We start from the raw sequence: 24,207 nt of genomic DNA, 5'->3' as shown, positions 1-24,207 counted from the left end.
TTTTATTTTTTGGATCTTAATATAACACTAAGACATTAAGATGTTAATATATCACTATAATCATATTATTTAAATTTATCTAAAAATAAATGTGAAACTATAATTTTAATATAAACTAAATTCGATTCGAAGTATTTTTTCAACTCGCTAATGGTAGGAGTGTAAACGAGCCGAACACGAGCGAGCCATGCTCAGCTTGTGTTTGGCTTGTTTATATTTCGAGCTCAAAAGGTGTGTTCGTGTTCGAGTCGTTTGCTTAACGAGCCGAACACGAGCTGTTCACGAACAAAAAGTCCTTTTAACAACCCTAATCACGTAACCATAAGACGATAAGGGTTTGAGCAAGATTTAAAAATTATTATTTATAATAAAATATTATTTTAATCTAATTTAAGAATTTTTATTCTATTTTCTTAATCAATATTTTAATTGATTATAAATCTTCAATTAGATTTTTTTAATCAATATTTTAATCAATATATATATATCAACGAGCCGAACCCGGCTGTTCGCGAACAAGGAGCCGTTTTGCCAGGCTCACACACAAACACCAGGAACTACCAGCTCTCCCTGCCAGACCTTCCCAATGCCGTCCAGCTTCGTCCACCGCCAGTTCGCCGGAGCACGCCACCGCCTCACTCGAACTCTTCCAAATCCCCCCAAACAGCACTCCCCTCCTCCAGCACCTTCTCCCTTCATGCGCTCCACCATCCACAAGATCTCCACCATCCTCCGCTCCCTCCCCTGGAAAGCCGCTCAGACCCAACTCCTCCTCCTCCCCGTCCGCTGGGAATCCTTCACCGTCAACCGCGTTCTCAAAACTCATCCTCCAATGGAGAAGGCCTGGCTGTTCTTCAACTGGTCCGCTCTCCTCCCGGGCTTCAAACACGACCATTTCACCTACACCACCATGCTCGATATCTTTGGCGAAGCTGGCCGCATCGAATCGATGCGGAAAGTCTTGAGGGAGATGGAGGAGAAGGGGTTGAGGATCGATGCCGCAACGTATACCTCTGTGATGCATTGGATTGCGAAGGATGGGGATTTCGAGGGGGCTGTAGAGGTTTGGGAGGAGATGAAGAGAAGGAGAGGGTGCAGGCCGACCGGGGTTTCGTACACTGCGTTTATGAAGGTATTGTTTGATCATGGGCGGCCGAGGGAGGCGGCTGGGGTTTATAGGGAGATGCTGGATTTGGGGATACGGCCGAATTGTTTTACTTATACTGTGATGATGGAGTATCTTGCGGGTGCAGGTAAGGTGTTTGGTTTTTTGCTTTTGAAATATGTTTGGGTGCTGATTTGAGTAAATGAATTGAATTTTTTAGAATTTAGGAGCGAATGTTGAATTGCAAAGGATAGTTGTGCAGATTAGACTTTGCTGACGACAGTTCTTTTTGTTTTTGGCTAGTTGAATGTCCACATACCACCCAATTTTTATGTATTTACATATCTAGTTCCTAAACTTTACTTTTGACATTTATACCACCCAAATCTTTCATATCACATCAAAAATACCACCATTTTTAACATTTAGCAGTTGAAGTACATCTTGTCATGCATAGGTAAGGTGGTAAGCATGTAAAAATTGAAGTTTTGGTGTTACATATGTAAATACACATGAATTTAGTGGTGTGTATGTAATTGTTGGTCCCGGTAAGCTGTTTGGTTCGGAATTTTTTAGTTCTTGTCATTGAATCCTGCAACTTGATCAAATGAAAGTTTTCATCGCTTTGAATTTGTTGATACTTTTGATGGAGGGCTTCAACATAAAAAACTGTACATATTAGTTTTATAAAAATGCTTTTTTATTTTTGCTTAAACCACTAATTGAACATTGACTTGATAAAATTCTTTAGTTTACTCACTAACTGAGAATCTCCTTTGTTGACAATATTTATATTGGTTTTACCTTTGTGTTTATATGTTATAAGTTTAACATAATTTTTATTCAGTATACATGTCTTCAAAAAAAGTTTCCACACAATTATTATAATTAAGACATTATTCAATGTATCTTTAACCATGGAAATATGATATATCAAACATAACCTTGGTAAACCAAATAAAAAACTGTACATATTAGTTTTATATCAAATGCAAACAAATGTATCCATGAAATGTTTGATGTAGCTCCAGTGGTAAACAATATTAGAGAGAGTCATCTTAGATTGTTTTGTCGCATTAAACATTGATCGTTTGATGATCATGTTGGAAGAGTAAATGTTTTAGATTCGACTTATGTTAAGAAAGGTAAAGATAGACCTAAAAGGACGTGGGCATTTTGTATAAAAAGCTATCTTAATTTATTATAATTGAATTAAAAAATGTCACTCAACAGAACACAATGGAGAAAAAAAATTCATGTAGCTGACCCCACTTAGTGGGATAAAGGCTTGTTGTTGTACAAATTGTCTTCATCACATTATAGTGTATTCAATACTTCATTTTCTTAATATTTTTCCCATTTTTATAGGCATTATATGGATGTTTAGGAGATGTTACTTTCCTTTTTAAAGTAATCAATGTGTGCTCGTACAACTGTTTTTTTTTTAATTATTTTGGTGCCCATTTTATGAACCATTTTCACAACCGTATATAAAAATAATATTCCACTTTGTGATTATTCTTCATAATTTTCTTTGTGTTTGGTGATATATACGGACCTTCCATTGATTTTTTTTTCTTCCATGCTTTTATGTTGCTTTTGAATGAAAATATGACACTCAATAGGACACAATGGAGAAAAAGGATTCATGTGGATGACCACACTTAATGGATTAAGGGCATGCTGTTGTTGTTGATGTATGCTTTTATGTTGATTTGTCTTCTCAATACTCTTCCAGCCTCAAAATTTACATTTAGCTCTTCATTAATTAAATGACAATTTTTAAAAGAACTCATTCATTCTGTAAAACTACACCTATTAAGTTGGTTCTTATAATTTCAATACTCAATCATTTAAGGTTTATTTAAAGAGGCTTTCGAAATAATGAAGGAAATGCAAGAAGCCGGAATACTACCTGACAAAGCTACATGCAACATTCTCATCCAAAAGTGTTCTATTGCTCGAGAAACAATGATGGTTACTCAAATTCTCAGTTACATGAAAGAGAACTCCATTGTTCTCCGTCGTCCTGTTTTCCTAGAAGCAATGGAGGCTTTTAGGAATTTTAGTGAGATCAATCATCTTCTTCGAGAAGTAAATCCTCATCTTGCTCTCGAGGGTATCGAGGATGATACTTTAAAGTCTGAACTAGCTTGCGATGATCCTAATTTCCTTGTGGATAGGAGCATTATCACTAATTTTCTAGCTACAAAGAACTTAGTTGCCATAGACCATTTATTGTGCCAGATGATTAATAAAGAAACACAGATGAATTCTGAAGTTTTATTCGCTATCATCTTAGCCAACTGCAAGAATTCAAGGCCCGCTGGTGCAATGCTTGCATTTCATTGCACCGTAAAAGGTAGCTGCAAACTCGAGAGATCCGCATATATCTCTTTGATCGGCCTTCTAATTAGAGCGAATATGCATCATATGGTGTTGGAAATTATTGAAGAAATGCTTTCTATTGGCATTAACTTTGGAACATATCTTCTGTGTCTATTGATTTACCAGCTTGGATCTGCTGGGTTTCCTGATTCTGCTGCGAAAATTTTTAACGCTTTACAGGTGGACCACAATAGTTCGACTTACACCGCTTTGATGAATGGTTTTTTTCAGGCTGGTGAAGTTGATAAGTGTCTGCAGCTTTATTCAAGAATGAGAAATGAAGGAATTTCTGCTTCATGTGGTACCTATGAAGTTCTAATAGCTGGGCTAGAAAGAGCTGGTAGGATTCATGATGCAAACATTTATAGAAAGAAGAAAAGGACTTTGAATTTACATGATTTTTCCCAACCTGTAATTTCTACGGATGAGATTTTCTGTAATCGTTTCTTCAGCTCATCCATATTTTAGGTCTCATCCCATCACTGTCAACAGGTTGTCATAGTTTTAATATTGTTATGGATATGATGGAATCCGAATTTGTTGGGAGAAAAAGTTACAGGTGTCGCTGCTTGACGAGGAGAATGAAGAATCTTACTCATTTCATACATGCATAAATCATATTCATCCACAAGATTACGAGAAGAGAGAGAGATTAGCGAAATCATGAGTGTCTGCTAAATTTTGGGCGACTGGTATGCTTCTAAGATGTAATTGAAAGATTGGAAGCTTGATATAATCCTGTACTCATTTGATAAGTTGTATCCTTTTTATTTGTGACATGCACTCAAACAGGCTATTTTGATTGGCTAATTTGGGGATGGCCAAACATGCAGAAGGTGTTACAAATAACAGATTTTGGTCGGGTTAAAATGGCTCAGATATTATGTTCCATCTCTTGTTTTGAATGGTACATACCTTTCACCAGTTTGATACATTGAAGATGGTTGACATTTCCGTTCCAGGTTTTTATCTTCATCAGGCAAAAGGTACACGTTTCTGAATTCAATTTGAAGCAGCTTAAGATGTAACTGTTGAATTGCAAATTAAATTTTGAAACCTATTAACATATATTTGCATGTTAAGAGATGAATTCAAAATATTTGACACACTGGTTGTTATTTATGATTTTTTGTTGGTGGTTGTTGATATAAGTCTTACCATGAATGCCGATTGCCACCCAATGATTCAAAATAATAATAAAAATAAGATTGTGTCTGTTCTGGGATATTTGGAGATACACACATTTTGTATTTCATCATATTTTTTTCTCTCAAATTAGTTTTTGTTTAAATTATTTTAAACTTGAAAATATTTGAAAATCTTATTGCTTACTGCATCACAAAGATCCTGTGATAATCTTCCCTGATGAATAACATTTTTTATGCCTGATATATAATGTAAATGTTTGTGGAATAAACTAATAATGCCACAATCTCCAGCTAGAGTGGAATAAAATTGGAAACGTTAGGATTTAGAGAATTGGGTGTCTAATATCTATCTTGTACAAGCCTCTTCAAATTCAAATCATTTGAGTATTTTCTTTTTTCTCTAAATTTAACAATGCAGATTTTGCACCTTTTTCATAAATGAGCTTCACATAAAGCTTTTTGCAATAAGAGTGCCTTATTGTTGTTGAGAGTTTGAAAATGAAATGGTGGTCAACATTGAATCACTCCTAGTATTCTTGCTAACATTATTAACTAGGTTAATTTACATACATAGCACCCAATTCTTATGCATTTACTTATCTCACACCTAAACTTTGATTTTACATCCAAAGCACCCTACCAATATGAAAAAGTGCTTAGCTTGTAAAAATCGAAGTTTGGGTGTGAGATAAGTAAATACATAAGAATTGGCTGCTATGTATGTAAATTTTTGTATTAACTACGTATTGAAGAACAAAACATTTTTAGTTTTTGATAGTGTTGTTAAAAATACATTTTTGGAGCAAAGCAAAGCGATACGCCTGCCATGCGCATTACTTACCTGTGAAATGCAAGCTTATAGTAAAGCGAGCATGGTGTGCCACTTCACCTCCTATCATTGTAGCATTGTGTGCTTGGCTCCTACTCAAATTTCATAATTTGGTTCATCATTTTCCATAATAACTAGACATAATCATTTGCTTCATTTCACTATTTCTGAAAGTAATGGGCTAGTTGGTCATTTCTTTTCTATTCTCCAATTGGAGCTAGTCGTCTCTTGGTGGTTCTTATACTTTTGTGCTTTCCCCTTGTTTTTATTTTCAGCTCCTCACTCCCAAGCTTCTTCTTGAGAATGCTTAACTATCTTTTGTTTCATTCTACCTTTCCTCTAGTTATTTGGCCGCACAGGCTCATAAATATATTTTGAATTTTTAAATTTTGTAATGCTACTTTATTATTTATATCATTTTATTCTTTGGTTCTCTCTCTTTTGGCTCTTTAATATCTAGAAATTTTGTAATCAAACTTATAATCATATTTGCTAAAAAATACTTGTGGTTTAAGTTTGGTCAAGTAAATAACTATTATGTGCACATATTATATGTATGTATAGATGCAAATCTTGAAACCTCTAGGTAGTAAAAGTGCCGCTTTACTTTTGTGCTTATTATATTGAAATAAAATAAGAATACCTATGCATCACATTGCTCTTAATGCTTTAAAAACACTATAACTGTTTTACCTTTTGCAAATAGGAAAGCTAGTGGAGCTCATAGGCCTTTTTCCTGCTATATTTTATGAAGTGGCATTTACATACATACCACACAATTCATATGTATTTACATATCTAACACCTAAACTTTGCTTTTTACATTTATACCACTCAAAATTTTCATATCACATCAAAAGTACCACTATTTTAATTTTAAAAAGTGAATACAAATTTTCTTGCACAGAAAAGACGGCATACATGTAAAATTGGAGTTTAAGTGTTAGACATGTAAATGCATACAAATTGAGTGGTATGTATCTAATTCTTCCTATTACAAAATGAGCATTTTTATTAAGTTTCTGATTGTAACTTTGATTTTCTGAAGCAAAATCAAATAAGTTCTTTTAGTGTCCAAGATATGCAGAAGCTTTAATTATATTCTGTAGTATGCAGAATCCTTATGAGATGTGAATGGAAATCTGATGAGTAAGCTGGATTTCTTAGAGCAACAGGAAATGTCATGAAGCTGATAGACAGCATGTACTCCAGGCATACCAGAAGGTACACCTTTCTGTGTATTTTGTAAGCATTTGGAAAAAAATCATCCAGTGGATTTGCTATTTTAAATTGTCCGTTGACTCTTTGTAGGGGTGCATTTTAATCCCATAGTTCGTAAAAGTACTAATTTAGTACTCAGTCTCTTTTAATGAAGATTGAAACAGATTTTCACCCATATTAAAAAAGTCCAAGGACTAATTTGATATTTTTATAGCTTTTGACACTAAAATGATCCCTTGTAAATAGTCATGGGGCTGTTTTAGCACTTTCTCTTATTTTAATTATGATGAGAAAAATGTTGGTTAACTTGGGATGATAATGTTTATCATTAGTCATCAAACCTTGCTTAAAGCTATTATATAGTGTTTTTTTTCGAAGCTCAGTTTGATAACCAACTGTTTTTTTCATTATTTTGCAGAGTATAACTAATTATAGTCAAAGTTGTGCTGCAATTAACTGCAAGGTGGATTCATTGATGATCAGGTTTATAAGCTTTCCGGTTTTTGTTTTGTTTTTCTTATTTTTTCATTCTTCATTATGGGATTTGGTCCTTGGGATCTTTGATTTTTTCCATAAAATATTTCTTTGTTATGCATGAAACCATGTTGTATAACCTCAGTTTCAATGTTTTCTTGGATTGCAATTGTTTTTAATTTTCGCTATCATCCCAATAATTTTAATGTTATTTTATTATTATTATGAGTAAAAGTAGTATTCTAATTCAATATTTTTTAATTTTATGGATGTTTATTATTCCTTTATACTCCTGAAGGGGACTTTCATGCCCTCGTAAATGGAACTCACTTTTCACATTTATAAAGTCGGGTTTTATGATTAAAAATTCATTTGCATCTACTTTCTACCAAACAAATATTGGAACTCAACTGCGAAACTCAGTTTGAATCATTGCAAGTTATTTGCATTGAAACAAATTGACCCTAACTGTTAGGATAATAATGGTTGCTCCTTAAGTGTAGTGGAGTTCTTGTGAACTCACTAGCGATGGTGAAACTTCTCTTCTATGAGAGATTGAAGTCTCTCCTGAGTTCTTAGTAGAGTTGCACCACTATGGTTGAAGCAGCGGCTTTTTTTTGTTTGTTTCCTGCCGTTAAATGCCTTCGCTAAGAAGAGGATTACTAATGTATGTTCTTAGAGGAACGGATCGACACTAGCATTGCTTTCTATGTTGGGAACATTGATGTGCTGTAAGTGCTTTAGAGTCAAACATGAGGTTCGTAGCAAATAGACCCTAAGTTGTGTAAATTAGTGATGTTCAATTATTTTAGGGATAATTTGTTGAGAATTGAATCTTATCTAGGGTACTATGAAAAAAAAAAGGGAAATATTGAAGAAGTCTAAGGATTTATTTGTAAAATCTTGTAAGACCGTATTTAAGCCAACGTTATGAATGTCCAAATTAGTTTTGGAGTAATTATTTCATTATGGTATCAGAATCCTAACCTAGCCGTTAGTCGGGATCTGGTGTATAGAGAACTGAAACTTCCTCTTCCTTCCTCTTCTTCCTTGCGAAGTTGGACAAAGCAGCCGATTCTGAATGAAGCGACTGCGACTAGAGCTAACTGGGACGCTAATGATGGGACTGCAACTTAAAGCTTTGCGATACAATCGTGATTGGAGCTACCCAGGGAGGTTGCGACGGGAACCAGGAAGGGAACAACGGGACCGCGACGTGATGTGTGGTATGATCTGTATGATCTAGGCTTGGATACTTGTGATTGAGGATGCCAAGAGATGGAGATAGTGTAGGAGGTAAAAGATTGAAGCTTTTGGGGAAGATAGATTCTGAAGTTCTGAAGGTCTTTGTCGGGCTCATATAGGGAGCTAGCGTCTCGACGGAAGCCACCACCTCAGCATGTACTATGACGCAGGTGAAGCTTGATCTCCCTCTTATGGAGCTGAAGCTTGATTGACCTGCCACATATCTGAGTTGGTCAAGTCGGTCGAGGCTGTCATAGTAGGGAAGAGACCAAAGGGATATCTAATCTGGGACGAATTAAAGAGTGACAGTACTAAGGGGGATAAGTGGGGGATCACACACGCCTTAATCTACACCTAGCTACTCAACTCGATGGTCCCGACAATTGCATCCTCTGTAGTTGACATTCAAAAGGTGATGGACATGCAACCAAAGTTGAAGAGGATTTACGCTGAGACAGAGAACCACATGAACGTGATCTAGATTCAGCGTGAGATAGAAGCAGTGACACAAGATGATAAATCAATTCAGGAATACGCCATAGATCTGGAGCGGATGTGGGCAGATTTTGAGTACTTTTCACCGATATCGAGCTGCAGGGATGGGATATCTTTACACAGATTTGGACTATGCTGTTTCTGACTCATCTGAACCTGATCTTTGATCAAAGGAGATTAGTCCTCCCAGCTCAGACAACGATCCTTCATTGTATGAGGCCATTGTTGCAATGATACAGAAGAAGAGTTGCATGAAGCTACGTTCTGAGCCTAGTTGACTTTTGGGTGCACGATCAGCTCTGGCTACCCCGAGCTCAGGTATGATAGATATCCAGTGGGAGAGACTTGCAAATGCAACAACTGTGGTGAAGTTGGACATCTGAGCAAAACTTGTTTTTGGCCACCTAAGGAGAGAGACAAGTGGAAGTGGACAGGGTGGAGGTCGAGGTGGTTGAAAAGGTGGAAAAGGAGACTATCGGGCAAATTTGATGGTTGCAAAGGAGGGAGAGACATGTAGTTTTTACCAATGAGGATCATGAATGTCTGAAGTTGTTGAAGATGAAGCAGAAAGTAACAAAAGATGGGGCTGAGGATGCTTCCAAATAGTCGTCATTAAATGGTAACATTGCTACTTAGGCTTACTCGGTACTTGTGTTACACATGCTCTTGCTTCTATTTTCACCACAGGATCATCATAATGTATAGTAGATTTTAGTGTATCTCGACATGTGACAGATACTTTTTGAGAGTTTTCTTGATTATGTTTCTCGTGTTACTTGGTTATATTTGATAAAAAATATGAGTGACGTGTTTGTTTGCTTTAAAGACTTTCATAAGTCAATCCAAACTCAATATAGTGCAGTGGTGAATATATTGATGTTTGATAATGGGATAGAGTATACTAACAAAATATTTGGATAATACTTGTCAGCCCAAATTATACAATATCAAACCACATATCCATACACACCAACACAAAATGGAGTAACAGAGAGGAAGAATTGACACCTTCTAGAGGTAGCCAAAATTATGATGATTGCAATGAATGTCCCAAAACAGTTATGGGGCAAACAGTTTTGACAATTGCTCAATTAATCAACAGGATCCTCTCGAGAGTATTGGATTGGAAACGTTCTTGTCAGATGTTGAAAGAAAATAATAAAGAGATTCTCCTGTTAAAGGTGTTTAAATGTATATGTTTTGTGAAAGATAACAGACCATCAGTAGGGAGGCCGGATCTGAGAGCCATGAAATGTGTGTTTATAGGTTATTCTGCTACCTATAAGGGGTATGTCTGATAGAATATGATAGAGAATAGACTATTTCTGAGCATGGATGTGTTATTTAAAAAATTTGAATTGTACCATACCCAAGAGGAGACTTAACCCTTCAACGACTTGCCAGATACTGAAGGTGTGAGGTAGGTGGTTGAGTAGCAATAATGAGAGTTGTACACGCTGGAGCAATGCCTTGTTCTATGATGTGGGATGAATCTGTTGAGGAACCAATGAATGAGGAGAGTGAGCCCAGAGGTGGTAGGTTTCGGGCTGGAGGTATGATTCCAGCTAGTCATTTATTCGGGTCTTCCCTGACTTTTAGACACCTTTACCATCCGCTTTCGACTCAGAACTCCCGGGTGGTATGATTCCTCCTCCTTGTAACCCCCCAACTTTAAGGAGAACCTATCGTAATAATGCGGGACATCCTTCCGAATATTTTTGTCGTAAACATAACATTGCTAATTTTGTTTTATATTCTCATATTGCCTTTACATGGAGCATTCATTGCATCTTTTAACACTATCTCTATACTCAAGTGTTGACAGGTTGCTTAGGGGGATTCTAAGTGGAAAATAACTATGCATGAAGAGCTTAGGGCTCTCGATAAAATCCTAACAGGAGAGATAGTGCGACAACCAACGGGGAGAAAGAAGATTGAGTGCAAGTGGATCTTCACAGTTAAACAAACTCCATAAGGGAAGACAGAGCGGTACAGAGCACGACTGATGGAAAAATGGTATATACATAGATATGATTTTGACTATGATAAAATCTTTGCATTAGGAGCAAAGCTGAGTACAGTGAGAACACCGGTTTCTCTGACAGTGAATGATGGGTGGAGGTTACACCAACTTGATGTGAAAAATGCATTTCTTCATGGTTAGTTACTGGAGGAGGTATATATGAAGATAATACTATGATTCAGTATAGTCGAGACAATTGGCAAGTATGTAGGCTCAGGAAGTCACAGTTTGGTTTGAAGCAATCTCCTCGAGCCTAGTTTGATAAGTTTAAAAAAGACTACGATGAACATGTGATATCAACAAATAAATGCAGATCATATCATATTCTTTCAATAACATGAAGCTCACATCGCTATGTTTGTTGTGTATGTTGATGACATCATTGTCGTCGGTGTACTAATTAGTTTTTTTGGAGCTATTAATTCATTATAATTACATATAAACCGCCTGAAACATTGATTTACAATTTAAACACCCAGTTGATTTTTTTGAACTACCAAATCGATGTATTTACGCGTGCCACAATCAAACTATTGAGAATTTGATAAAATTGGTAGATATGGATTATGGTTTTATCATGAATTTTGATATTTGAGTGAGAATTTGAAATATGGATGAAAGAGGGTGGTTGATTATAAATAGCAAGTTTCGAGTGTGTAGTATGTAATTGCACTGTTTTTTTTAATCTTGTGTGAGGCAGCTCTTCACTTCTTACATACACTTGATGAATGATGAGTCATCACTATGAGGAGGATCCATGGGGTGTGCTATGATATTTGAATTATCTTTTATGCTCAAAAGAAAGAAAAAATTTTTGAAGGATTTTCGCTAAGTTTTAGTATATGAAAAAATGAGTCCTCTAACGTGCACTCTTGTGAAGTAGTTTAAGAGTGTGATGAGGATATCGGTACCTTAGAAATTTAAAGGTTATAGATCTTCAAAGTGGCATCTCTGGATGTCAGATTGGCTTTTTGTTTCGAATAGTATAGAGCTCTTTTGGTTCTATAGAGGCTGGAGCTAGAATGCACACACACTTCAAATTTCGAGGGTGTGTATAGTGTCTGAGACACACCAGAGATAGGATCTATTACACGACTTCAACACGCGTTGTACATGGCTTTGACGCGTTTTGGACAATACAAATGCATGCTCTGTTCTAAAGTAAAGAAATATAATTTATTCAACACGAGTTCAATATAATTGTGACAATAAAAAAATGACAATCTTTATTTTTTTATTTTTTTATTTATGGATTTTTTGTGGGGAATTTAAGTTTGATTTTTTTTAATGATAAAATACAATATGCTATATTTTAGTTATTATTTATAAATAATTATAAAAAAAGATTTATTATTAATGATTTATTAGCTTTAATATTAAGATAATATAATATTATTTATCTTATTTTCCATGTTAAAAATCTTTTTTAATTGATGGACTGTTACTTTTTATTATATATATTCTCATATCAATCTTATCGCCATTTCTTATATTTTCAAAAATAAGTTCGTCACGTGTCTATGTTTTGTTTTCCCAATCCATGCATCATAAAAGGAGCCAAACCACAATCTCTAAAAGGGATTCTTGCTCAAGCAAAAAAGACTCCATTATGCATTTGAGATGAGTGCTTGGATGTAGGTTGATGTTTGAATGAGTGTGGTGTTATTTTGAGTCAACCATTATTGTTCATGTGATAGATGTGATAAACTTCATCACAAGGTTTAATTGTTTTTGATTGGTCAGTTCGGTTTTTTTATTGGCTTGTGGGATGTCAGGACTAAGTTCTTCACTTCTTACATACAACTGATGAATTATGATTTAACCTACGAGGAGGATCTGTGAGGTATCTTATGATATTTATATTAGCTTTTTTGTTCAAAAGAAAGAAAATTTTTTTGAAGGATTTTCACATAGTATATGAAAAAAGTACTCTTCTAACTTGCACTCTTGCGAAGTAATTGTAAGAGTGTGGTGACAATCTTGGTACCTTAAAATTTGAAGGTTAGATCTTTGAAAATGACATTCAAAAGTCACATTGGCTTGATGCACCAATAATCTAGAGCTTTTGTATTCCATAGAGGTTGGACTTCGGATGCACGGACACTTCAAATTACATGAGTGTGTGAAATATGATACGCACTCTAGAGATAAAATCACGCACACGTCTTCAACATGTGCTGTACATAGGTTTGAAACATTTTGGACATGACAACATACTTGGTATTAACGCTAAAAGAAATATAATTTGCTTTCAACAAATGAATCGCTTCGTTTGCCATCTGACGCTTTGCTCAACAGTTCGGAAGTTTCAACTTTTATACTGTGCTTGCATAAATTTGTTAGAAGTCCCCAAAATAAAAGGTTCACCTGCTTTTATCATAATATACTTAACAACAAAGGTTAGGTAAATCGCACTAATTACTTGGAACATAATCATAATTGTAATATGTTAATCTTTGATTCCGTTGCTGTCAGTTTTATGTTAAATTGAGTCTCGAGGCTGAGTTTAAACCATAAAAAAATGATTTTATGCATGTGTTGAAAGAAGTTTATTCATTTGTTTATACCTTACTGTTCATTTTGTTTTAAAAAATTTTCCTGTCATATAGCTCACATTCCTGCACTTGATGGTACATGAATAAGCTTGCATTAAATTACATTTAATAAATAGAGTACAATGAGTAACTAGACATTGTTCATATGCAATATTTTGTTGTTAAACCTATTTGGGGTGACAATTTATAAAAATAACCATAGAACTATTAAGTGAAAAATATATTTTTTGGGAAATTTACATTCATACCTACAACTGAAAGTTTGATATTTTATATGTATAGCACTTTCTTGTTAAAATCCTATGCATGAGAAGATATATTTCACTTTTAAAAAGTTAGTAACGGTGTATTTTTGATGTGCTATCAAAGCTTTGATTGGTATGTAAATATGAAAGTTAAGCTGTTAGATATGTAAAAATATAGGAGTTGTGTAGTATTTATGTAAAAATACCCCTAAATTTTTAGAACATTGTGAATATTATAAGCTTTTTCTCTTCTGAAAAAGTTGACAATAATCTTTTTTAGGGCCATCATATTTTAGTAGATTTACCTGCAAATGACTTCTTCTTATTATAGAATTAAAAAAGCAATGAGAAAGTTACAGCCAAGCAAAATGGTGATAGTTGGTCTAAAAGACAAAGTTAATCAATGCCATCCTAAATAGAGGTTCTAAATTAAGCATAATTTTATTGACAAGAAAGCTGTCATGGAGCTATATTGTTTGTCATCTTCAGCAAAAATTGCTTAAATAGATACAATAACATTATAGGCAGTTTATAGTAGATTTTATAGGTTCTTTTTGCATTGTGGCTTCTATAATGAAATTAGCATACAAGTTTGCATGGTAACCATGGTTAAGTAAACTGTATATTTACCAAAGAAAGGACTTGCTGAGCCCATATCTATCTTTTCAAAATGGCCTCAAGCCTTGAAAAGATCAATCATGTACATGTGCACGTGTGCACATGTGCCATTGTGTGCATGCGGGCTGGCGCACGTGTTTGCATGTGCCCTTATGCTGTGTTGGCGAACATGTGCTCAAGCTTTGAAGTTCGTGCATATTGTTAGGGAAGAAATTAAGAAGCTGTAGGCGGGAAACATTAGATAAGGACCCATTTCTGGTTTTTGTTTTGAGGGAGGTACTCATTCTGCCCGAGGAGTGGGAGAAAGCGTAAGCTTAGCCAAGGACACGTGGAAGAAGAAAGGGTGGTTAGAATGGCTAATATTTATATATAAGAAGATTTACACACATACCCTTCTTTCCTATGTATTTTTAATATAAAGTAAAATTTACTTGCACACTACTTATTTCATATGTCATATACATATCTAATATATATATATATATATATATATATATGCCACCTTATATATGCATGAAATGTGTATTTCTCTTTTTATAAGTTAAAATAGTGATATTTTTGATGTGATATGAAGAATTTGGGTGGTAGAAATATAAAAAAGCAAAGTATGTGTTAGATGTGTAAAGACATAAAAGGAATGACTGAAGTCCCGGCTATCTTAGGTGTGCTAAATATTCGAGTACCATCCCTACACACGTGGGGATTTGAAGTAGTGACCTGAGGGAACTTATGACCTTCAGAGAGTCATCAAACTAACTGCAGTTTAGTTAAATGCAAATTCACTTTGGCCTTTTCACCAACTCATAGTGTAGCCTTCATCCTCTTCACTCCTATCAAATATGATTGTTAACAACATTCACAGAGAAGATATTATTATTTATATTCACTAAATAAACATGTTACATGTGGGCATGACTATTTAAGCCTATGCACAGTACATATAGCGTCTAAGGGTAGTTTTAAAATTTACCTTTTTGGGTAGTTACATGCATAGCACTTAATTCTTATGTATTTACATATGTAACACATAAATTTTAATTTTTACATAGACTACACCTTACCTATGGATGAAAATGTGTATTTCACTTTTTAATGTTAAAATGGTGATTTTTTTTTTTTATGTGAAAGATTTGGGGGGTATATATGCAAAAAATAAATTTTAGGTGCGATATATATGTATTATATATATATATATATATGCATTTCAATTTGAATTCATTGTTTGTGGAAACCGATAAAACTCCGCTGTAAGCAAGGTTCAAGCCTGAAGTGAAAACAGAGAGGTAGAGAGATAGATTTCATGGTTGACAAATTTACATACAGAACACAATTCTGTTGTATATACATATCTAACACCCAAAGTTTGATATTTACACACCTTGATGTCATAAACTTCTGCAGGAAAAGTTGTATTTCACTTTTAAAAAGGTACCCTTTTTATGTGATATTAAAGATATGAGTGGTGTGAATGTAAATATGAACGTTTTGGTATTAAATGCGTAAATACATAAGAATTCTGTGGTTTGTATGTAAATGCCCCCCTAAATTGTTTAGAGAGGCATAGCTTCAACACATGCATAACTACGTCATGCTCATGCTGAATCAATAACTCTTATTATAGGTGAAAGTTAAGGCTTGTCTTATAGAATGGGCTACATGAGAACATTACTAATTACTATATAAGTTAACTCTGTGTAACTAGTTGTGTAGCAGCTAATTAACTTTGATGAGTTATCATGGCTAGAATCTCTAGTTAAAAGCTCAGTAGTCCGGACAAATAATGGAGTTCTACAGGCCAATGACTTTGATGAGTAGCTTTAGATTGAGCTTGTTCGAGATCGATGGCTTGTTGATTTGATTTGATTAATAACTTGATGAATTTGATCCAAATGAATATGAGTTTCAGTTAATGCAGGTTTTCAGTGGATATTTCTTATACAGATTTTATTTTTTCTGCATTTAATTAAAATTAAAGTTGGGGAAAACAAACATGGTTATGCTGATTCCATGTCTATTATAATATCCACCATTATGATGGGGTGAGGATAGGGAAGAAATAATAAATTTTTTTCCTTTTTTGAACTTTTAGAAGATTATAATTAGTTCTTCCAGTCATTGTGTTTTGGAGAGACATTGAATAATTAAGGGGGGGTGGGGTAGGGTGGGGTTTAGAGAGAGAGAGAGATGGGTGAACATTCCAAGCTTTCACATGATCTCTCTTTTATATTATACTTTCTCTCTCCTTATGGGGGAGAGCAGTACATCAGACAAAAACTAGGCCTAGAAAAAGCTTTTATTTTGCTGAGATTTTCTGAGATTTCTCTTCGGCATTTAGATTTCCATATGACAACAAACCTATATTCTGCTCAGATCAATCAAAATATAGAACCAACATTGCTTTCAAAACTCAATCTCCAGTCTAAAGACACAAAAAGTTTGTTATTTGTTCTCTTCCACAACCAAAATTTGTTTATTTATTAATTTCCTTGAATTTTCAGAAAGAAAGCAATTTTGGTTATACTTGAGAAGTCCTTTTGTTTATCATCACATAACCACACAATTCTTATATATTTACATATCTAACACCCTAAGTTTGATATTTAAACTTATAGCATCTTGGTGTGGTAAAATTATGTATGAAAATGTGTATTTCACTTTTAAAATGGCAGTGATTGTGTGCTGTTAGGTATGTAAATACATAAGAATTGTGTGGTAGCCTCTACATATTTTGCTCCGTATGGTGGGTTAGTAAGTGATTTTGGATTATAACAGAGATCCAGCAATCGCAGAATTTGAATATGAACAGAAACTGAACAGAAGAAACCAAAGACTTCACTTTGTTGCTCTCATTCATGACAAAAGAACTAAACAAAAGTGAAAGCAGAGCTTTTTTTCCTTTCCCTGCTGGATTGACAGGAGAAAAAGTGGGGACTGAACAAAAGAAAAGAGAAAGAAATGAACATTGGTGATGAAAAACTAATAAATAAAAAAAAAAACAAGATCAGAGAGTCCATTAGAGTGAGATCTCGCGGATTTATGCACATCTTCTCTGCTTTTCTTCACATCAGTTTCGTCCCACCTTCTTGTCACCAAACCTAAAATTGAACAAAATGCAGGAATTAAGACAATCTTCAGTTATTCAGAGAATGCAGAGAAAGTTATGAGAAGTGCTCTAATGGCACCTTGAAATGGGTTGCAGAGAAGCAGCAGGAGTGATCGTCTTCCATCAGAAGCTTTTTACTGCTGCAGGTACTGGTTGTTAAACCCTAAACCGAAGAGGGAAGGAAGAAGATGAGCTTTATGTGTAGCTAAAATAAAAGAAATCAATGGTTACGAAGTTTGAGCTGAAGTATAATGCCTTGGAAATAGTGAACAGAGTGGAGCTGGCAGTATCGTCCAAAAACGTTTCTTTATTCTCCTTCTGCTCCTCTTCAGTCCTCCTCCTCTTGATTCCATTCTTAGTTAGAGGAAGGAAAGCGGCATTGCAGAGGCAGCCATCTCCATCATCACAGCAGCAGGAGAAAATGTTGTCTTCTTCCTCGTGGACATGTGGTGGGCCAGAAGAAGCATCAGAGAGCATTGACTGGTCTTCTTCTACTACTTCTTCTTCTTCTTCTTCTTCTTCGTCTTCTTCCTCCCAATAAGCAGAGGTGGTCAATCTCTCCTGGGACTGCGACTGGCCAAGATAGAGAGTCCAGCCAGATTGACAACCACTGCAGCATTCTGAGTCGGATCTCTCTTCCTCCACCATGAACTCATCCAAGTCGCCAGCTTTCTTCATTCTCAGTACTGTTTGATGGAATGCGATCGAGAAGAGAGCAGGAGGAGAGGGTGGAGATGGAGATCGGGAGTGCGTTGCAGAAAAAACGAAGAGAATCGCACTCAAATCCCAGACCCATCTTGTCCTTTACTCATTCCTTCCTGAAATTAAAACTGCCAGTTTGGCATTGGGGACTTTGTTGGTGACAGGGATGAGAGAGAGAGAAGAGAGAAAGAGAGAGAGAGAGGGTTTTGCTTTATATATGAGAGAGAAATGGGGAGTGAGAGAGAAGAGGGGTGTGCGGGGAAGAGAGAGAGAGAGGAGCTTCACATGGCACATGCAATACAGCGGAGCAAGGGATACGGGTACACACCATCATGCGTCTCTGAGGAATCTGGGGAGGGGGACGCAGCGAATAATAAATGTGAAAATTTACAAATTTTTTGGGGCAATATGCAAATTCAATTTATTTCTAGACTATCTTAAAAAAATTTGTATATTATAATTTCGATTTTTGATTTGAATATATATATATATATATAGAAATAATTAGGAAGAATGTTAAATATTTTTTGATTTATTTTGAAATTTAATATAATATGAATTACTTATAGCATTTACATACGTATGTTATATCTAGCATTCATATTTACATATATATGATAATTAACTTTTACACATTTTTATGTATAGATTTATGGCATCAAGGTCTGTTTAGTATAAATGCCAGATTTTAGGGGGGTAAATTTGTAAATACGTAAGAGTTGGATGGTATGATATGTAAATTTTCCTTAATTATATATTGCTTTTCTTAGACATGTTTCAGAGAGATTTATCTTGATTAAAAATTTAATGCAATTTTTTTTTTCTTTTATTCTATGAATTATATAAAGCTGATTTAATGTTTAAATTTTGCTATTATATCTATGATAAATGATATTATTATTTTAAAACTTGTTTCTAATGATATTATTTGAATATAATAAAAAAAATCATCTCAAATTTAAAATTTTATTTTAATCTAATTATTTGATGTTCTATACTCTTGCCTATTTGTTTCCATCCATCCTCAGTCATTTTCGTTTTTTTTTAATATCATTTAAAATGTTGTGCGTGTGCGCATGCGTCCTCCGCTCTACATAAATTTCAGCAACATTATAGCTTGAAGAAGATAGATATATACAATTTCAAGGTGTGTTAAATATTTGAGTACCACATCCTACACACAGAGGGATTCGAACCCGTGACCTGAGATGATTTATGACATTCAGTGAGACTGCTCTTACAACATACCACGACACGTGCATAGTTTTTAGTTTGATTTTATACTTTTCTAAAATTATATATATATATATACATATATTAAAAAGGTTTTTGATGCTGTCAATTGGAATTTCATTTTCAATATTCTGCATGCTCGTGGCTTTCATCATAATTTCATTTCTCTTATTCAAAGATGGCTGCACAAAAATCACTATAGTGTTATGGTTAATGGTAATGCTTATGGGTTCTTCCCTACGCAAAGAGGCATTAAGCAAGATAATCCTCTATCTCCGACGATTTTTATTATCGCCTTTGATTATTTTTCTCGTTTGGTCAATGATTTGCAGCAAAAAAAGGTGTACACACGCTTTCATCATTAGTCCACGGTTTTGGGGAGTCACCTTGCTTATGCGGATGATGCTATTCTTTTCTGTAATGCGGATAAAAATTCTATGAAGTTGTTGATGAGGGTGCTCGAGCAGTTCCAACAAACTTCCGGATTAATTTTTAGCAAGGATAAATGTAATCTTTACTTCGGCAAGAATATTAATCAATCTGTTGCTTCTTGGGCTATCTCCTTCACTGGGTGTCACTCATCTACTTTTCCTGTCAAGTATCTTGGTGTTAATTTGTTAAGAGGTCGTCAGAAGAAAATTCAATATGATGATGTTGTTGCGAAAATCAAATCTAAAATTGAGGATTGGAGAAATATTTTTCTATCCAATGGTGGCCGCCTCACTTTGCTCAAAAGTGTCTTAATCAGCATTCCTATGTATGCGTTGCAAATTCTTAATCTTAAGAAGAATACTCAGCTCACATTAAAGAGGATCTTTAATCGTTTTCTTTGGTCTGGAAATCAGTCAAGGAAGCATTGATCTTCTTTTAATAAAATTTGTAAGCCTATGAAGGCTGGTGGTTTGGGGATTAAAAGTCTTAATTAAATCTCTGAGAATAACATGTATAAGTTGTGGTTTAAATTTCGTTCGAAAGACTCCTTATGGGTCAATTTTATGTATCACAAGTAATGTTCTCATCATCACCCGACATTGGTTCAATGGAAAGTGAGCGATTCTAGGATTTGGAAAGCAATTATTAAAGCTAGAGAGACGACTTCAAAATTTATGTTTTGGGATATCGGTGAGGGCCAAATCTTGGTATGGCATGACCTGTGGGGTCAGGGAGATTTTAATCTCCCGTCACAGCACAGGTTTTCAAATGATCTAATTCTCTCTGATTTCAAATGATCTAATTCTCTCTAGTTTGTGGCTTAATGATAATTGGGATGTCAATAAATTAAACTATGTTTTTGGTCCGCAAGCTACTAAAATATCTACAATTCCTCTGAAGCCTACCACCAATGATCGTCCTCTATGGAAAGCTATTGGATCCTTATCTCCCACCAAAATGCTTTTACTAACCTTTATCATTATACTAATTGGAGATGGGGGCAAGTTATTTGGAACGGGCTTATTTCTCCATCCATCTCTTTCTTATTATGGAGGTTCTTTCTCCAGTTGCTTCCTCCGGATGATATTTTGAAGCTTAAAGGATTGAAATTGGCATCTCAATGCTATTTATGTAAAAGAGATTTTGAATCAGTTACACACCTTTTCTTTCTTTGCCTGTTTTCTGCTGATACTTGGAATATTTTGGGCAACCATTTTGCTATCAAATGGTTGAACTCCTCATCGATTGCTGATTTTCTTAAGATTTGGAGAGATGTAGCCCAGGTTGATAAGAAGTTGTTTTGGTTTCCCCTTGTGCCTCTTTAGTTCATATGGGCGGGAAGAAATGATGCTAAATATGACAATACTATGTGTGCTCCTTCTATTACCGCTTCTAACATTATAGCTCATTTCCATCGAGTTTGTTGTGCTCTCTGCTTACCTGGTAATGTTGATCGGTCTAGGTTAGGTAGGAAGGCCATCTTCTTTAGATGGCAATCCCCAACTTTGGATTGAGTCAAATTCAATTTTGATGTGGATGCCCAATGCGGCTGGTGCGGATGGGGTTCTACGGAACCATTTCGGCCATTGTTTATTTTTCTTTGCTTCTCCTATTTTGGCCTCCTCTCTCGCCGAGGCTGAATGTTGGGCTTTTCTGTTGGCTTTACAGGTTGTTACTCGCCTCAAATTATATAACATAGTTTTTTAGACGGACTCACAAATTCTTATTGATGTGTTCAATAAGGTTTCTAAGCCTCGGTGGGATTTGATTCCCACAATGAATAGAGTGTGGGATATTATACAAAGATTCAACTTGAATATAAAATTGTCTTTCATCTATAAAGGATGCAAGTCTCCTGCGAATTGGTTAGCCCGTATGGGCAAGGAAGCTAATGAGCTTGTAAGTGAGATCTCTCCCTTTCAGCAGCTCTATATTCTTCTTACAGGGGACTTGCTTGAAACTCCATTTATCAGAATTGGTGATTTGCTTGAAGTTCCATTTATCAGAATTTAGTTGGGTCTTTTATGCTTTATTTGTTTCGATTTTTTTTTTTTTGCTTTTGGCTATATGGATTTTGTGTTTTGAAACCTTGGTTTTTGATAGTTTGTTTGAGACTTGTCCTCTTATGTCTCTTTTTTGTTCGGTTGGGTGGAGTTTGTTGGGGTTTGCCACTGTTTCGGCTGCTATCTCTTTTCGGTTTGGACATCAGGTTGAGTGGAGTTTGATAGTGTGTGTATGGTATGCCATTGCTTGCCTCCTATCTCTTTTCGGTTTGGACATCAGGTTCTGGTTTGATTTTGAGGCTTTAGTTTAGGTTGAGGCTTCATGTTATAGAATTTTTTGTTTTTTGCTCCTTTCTGAGCAGGCTAAGGGTCTGTGGGTGTTATTTCAGCACTATTTTACTTGCTCTCTCGTTTTGGTGGCCTTCCTGCAATACTCTATTGCAAGTCATGATCATATGCATTTTTGTCGGATTGTCTCGTGTTTGCTTTCTGCAGGATATTTTGTATGGGAAGACTGCATGTTTCTAAATGTCTCCGGGGGGGGGGGTGCTGATCCATCGCTTTATCTTCTTTCAAGCACTGTCGGACGCTCTTTGCTTCTCCTTATGCTCTCCATGACGACTGATTATTTTGGTGCATATGAGGCTCGATCAAATAAACAAAAAAATATATGACGTTAGTTTGGTCTGCGAAACCACTTTATTTGTCAACAATTTCCTCTATTTAATATGAAGAATTAAATAGGGTATATATTAAGCTGGGTTCGGACGAGCTTCCTATAAGGCAAGCCCCTATAGTTAATTACATCATAAATGACCGAAGTCATCTAAGAAAACTCTTGATAAAAATCAAGAAATATTATCTTCAAGGATTTCAGAAAGATAGGACTTTTTAACAAGATCGGACAAAGAGGTGTGAAAAGGGAATGATTCAAATTTGGAACATTTATTATAGAGTCCAAAGAAGGAAGATCTAGGGGATGTCATAGATCCAGAGGAAAACCTTGGTGACTTCCCAGTCTATCCTATGGTTTGACTTCAGTTTTGAGGAGAAATATTTAGGTGTTTCATCCTGCCAATTTTATTTATTAGGGCTTACATTCATGTGAAACGATCACACAAATAGCCGGGAAGATGTGAGAACTTAGGTCATGAAGGTTGAAAACCTCAGAGTCCTAAGATGAGTTAGGGCTTATATTGTACAACAGAGCTATACAAAGGCCTAAAGATAAGGTGAGGATTTATGTTGCATAAGCAGACAATCTCAAAATCCTATAGCTTGGTTGTTTAATTCTACGGAAGGAAATTGGTTTAGCTGGGGAAGATAGGTTTTGCTGTTGAAGATGGCTATGTTGCCCACCGTGCTAGCTCCAAGCTCCTCGTCGTGGCACGTTTAATTTTTTTAGGGTGTCAAGTTATAATGTCAAATCAGACGGCCCTATGGTTGAAGTTTCTTAAATTTTATAGGGCATGTTAAAGTTGACTAGAGCGACACCGGTTAGGATCCCACGGTTCCCTCATTCCAACACCACTATTTTCTATTGGATTCACTTAGTCCAAATGAGTTTATTAAACTTAACTTAATGAGTTCCATAATTTTCAGGTGGGAAGTCTCGTCAGCAACCATAGGTTACCCCCTCTGAGGGATTCCCGATCATCCGATAAAGACGTCTTAATTTAGTTGTAGTTGTAGTTTCTGTGATGTTTGTGATTAAATTTTGAGTTTGTTTATATTTTTAATGTTGTGTCGGTGAGTTTTATCTTGGTTGATTTTAATTTTGGTTTCAGCTTACGGTTATGGTTAACACGCAAGTTTATGTAGGTAAATGCAAGAATAAAACATGTAAGGAAAAGAAAGAAGAAAGATGATACTATAAACTGTAAAAGCGTACCTGACGAGTGTTCTCGTTCCACCACGTGAAACTTAAAAATGCATGTGAGGGCATTTATGAAGAGCAGGAAAAGAAAAGTTTTGATAATTTTGCTAACCCTGTGTCAAATCTTGGCGGGTCCTTAGAAGTTTAATTAAGGATGACTTTATCAAGCAAGATATATTAAGTTTAGTAGATCTCCGAGGTGTCCAACAGATCTAGAGAAAGAAGCAGGTCCATGCTACTTTCTCGCTACCTGGTGGAAAATCCTGAGTTCTTTTTAAACTTATTATGTTGCTTAATAATTCATCCTATAAATACCCTTAATGCTCAGTGAACATTGATGTCTCAATTATCCCTAAGAAATGGGTAATTGTCATTGATCATTTAATTTGAAAATTATGTGAGTGAATTCCCTTGAAGGGGAAGTTAGTGTAATTTGAACACTTAGTCAAATTTTTAATCCTAATTGGGCTTAGTGGTGTTTCAAGGATGTTTGATTTAATTATGTTTATTTC

General features: G+C 35.3%; 2 protein-coding genes across 8 annotated transcripts; one reads left to right on the top strand and one right to left on the bottom strand.

Moving 5' to 3' along the window:
• Positions 1-524: 524 nt before the first annotated feature.
• On the top strand, positions 525-17,537 carry LOC110020797 (pentatricopeptide repeat-containing protein At2g01390). Of its 7 annotated transcripts, none has more exons than XM_020719028.1 (6): positions 525-1,253; positions 2,964-4,185; positions 4,286-4,479; positions 6,587-6,694; positions 7,110-7,174; positions 17,463-17,537. In XM_020719028.1, the coding sequence occupies exons 1-2, from the start codon at positions 587-589 to the stop codon at positions 3,959-3,961; spliced, it is 1,665 nt and encodes a 554-aa protein (XP_020574687.1). In that variant the 5' UTR covers positions 525-586; the 3' UTR covers positions 3,962-4,185; positions 4,286-4,479; positions 6,587-6,694; positions 7,110-7,174; positions 17,463-17,537. The 7 variants fall into 7 exon arrangements, with proteins under 7 accessions (XP_020574687.1, XP_020574689.1, XP_020574688.1 ...); XM_020719030.1 differs by having other exon boundaries at positions 6,580-6,694; XM_020719029.1 differs by lacking the exon at positions 17,463-17,537 and adding an exon at positions 17,119-17,321.
• LOC110020798 lies at positions 17,410-18,554 on the bottom strand. Its single transcript, XM_020719036.1, has 3 exons — positions 17,705-18,554; positions 17,529-17,612; positions 17,410-17,441 (listed from the first exon to the last, which is right to left on the bottom strand). The coding sequence occupies exons 1-3, from the start codon at positions 18,125-18,127 to the stop codon at positions 17,433-17,435; spliced, it is 516 nt and encodes a 171-aa protein (XP_020574695.1). The 5' UTR covers positions 18,128-18,554; the 3' UTR covers positions 17,410-17,432.
• Between the last annotated feature and the right edge of the window lie 5,653 nt (positions 18,555-24,207).

Source organism: Phalaenopsis equestris, unplaced genomic scaffold (assembly GCF_001263595.1).
Source record: "Phalaenopsis equestris unplaced genomic scaffold, ASM126359v1 Scaffold000107, whole genome shotgun sequence".
Lineage (NCBI taxonomy): Eukaryota > Viridiplantae > Streptophyta > Magnoliopsida > Asparagales > Orchidaceae > Phalaenopsis > Phalaenopsis equestris.
The sequence above is the reverse complement of the archived record's forward strand: the minus strand, read 5'-3'. Positions and strand labels throughout refer to the sequence as shown.

Coding starts and splice junctions, on each gene's coding strand:
- LOC110020797 (XM_020719028.1), top strand. CDS start 587: ATGCCGTCCAGCTTCGTCCACCGCCAGTTCGCCGGAGCACGCCACCGC. Junction 1,254..2,963: donor GGAGTATCTTGCGGGTGCAG/GTAAGGTGTTTG, acceptor CAATCATTTAAG/GTTTATTTAAAGAGGCTTTC.
- LOC110020798 (XM_020719036.1), bottom strand. CDS start 18,127: ATGAAGAAAGCTGGCGACTTGGATGAGTTCATGGTGGAGGAAGAGAGA. Junction 17,613..17,704: donor CTCTGTTCACTATTTCCAAG/GCATTATACTTC, acceptor TCTTCGGTTTAG/GGTTTAACAACCAGTACCTG.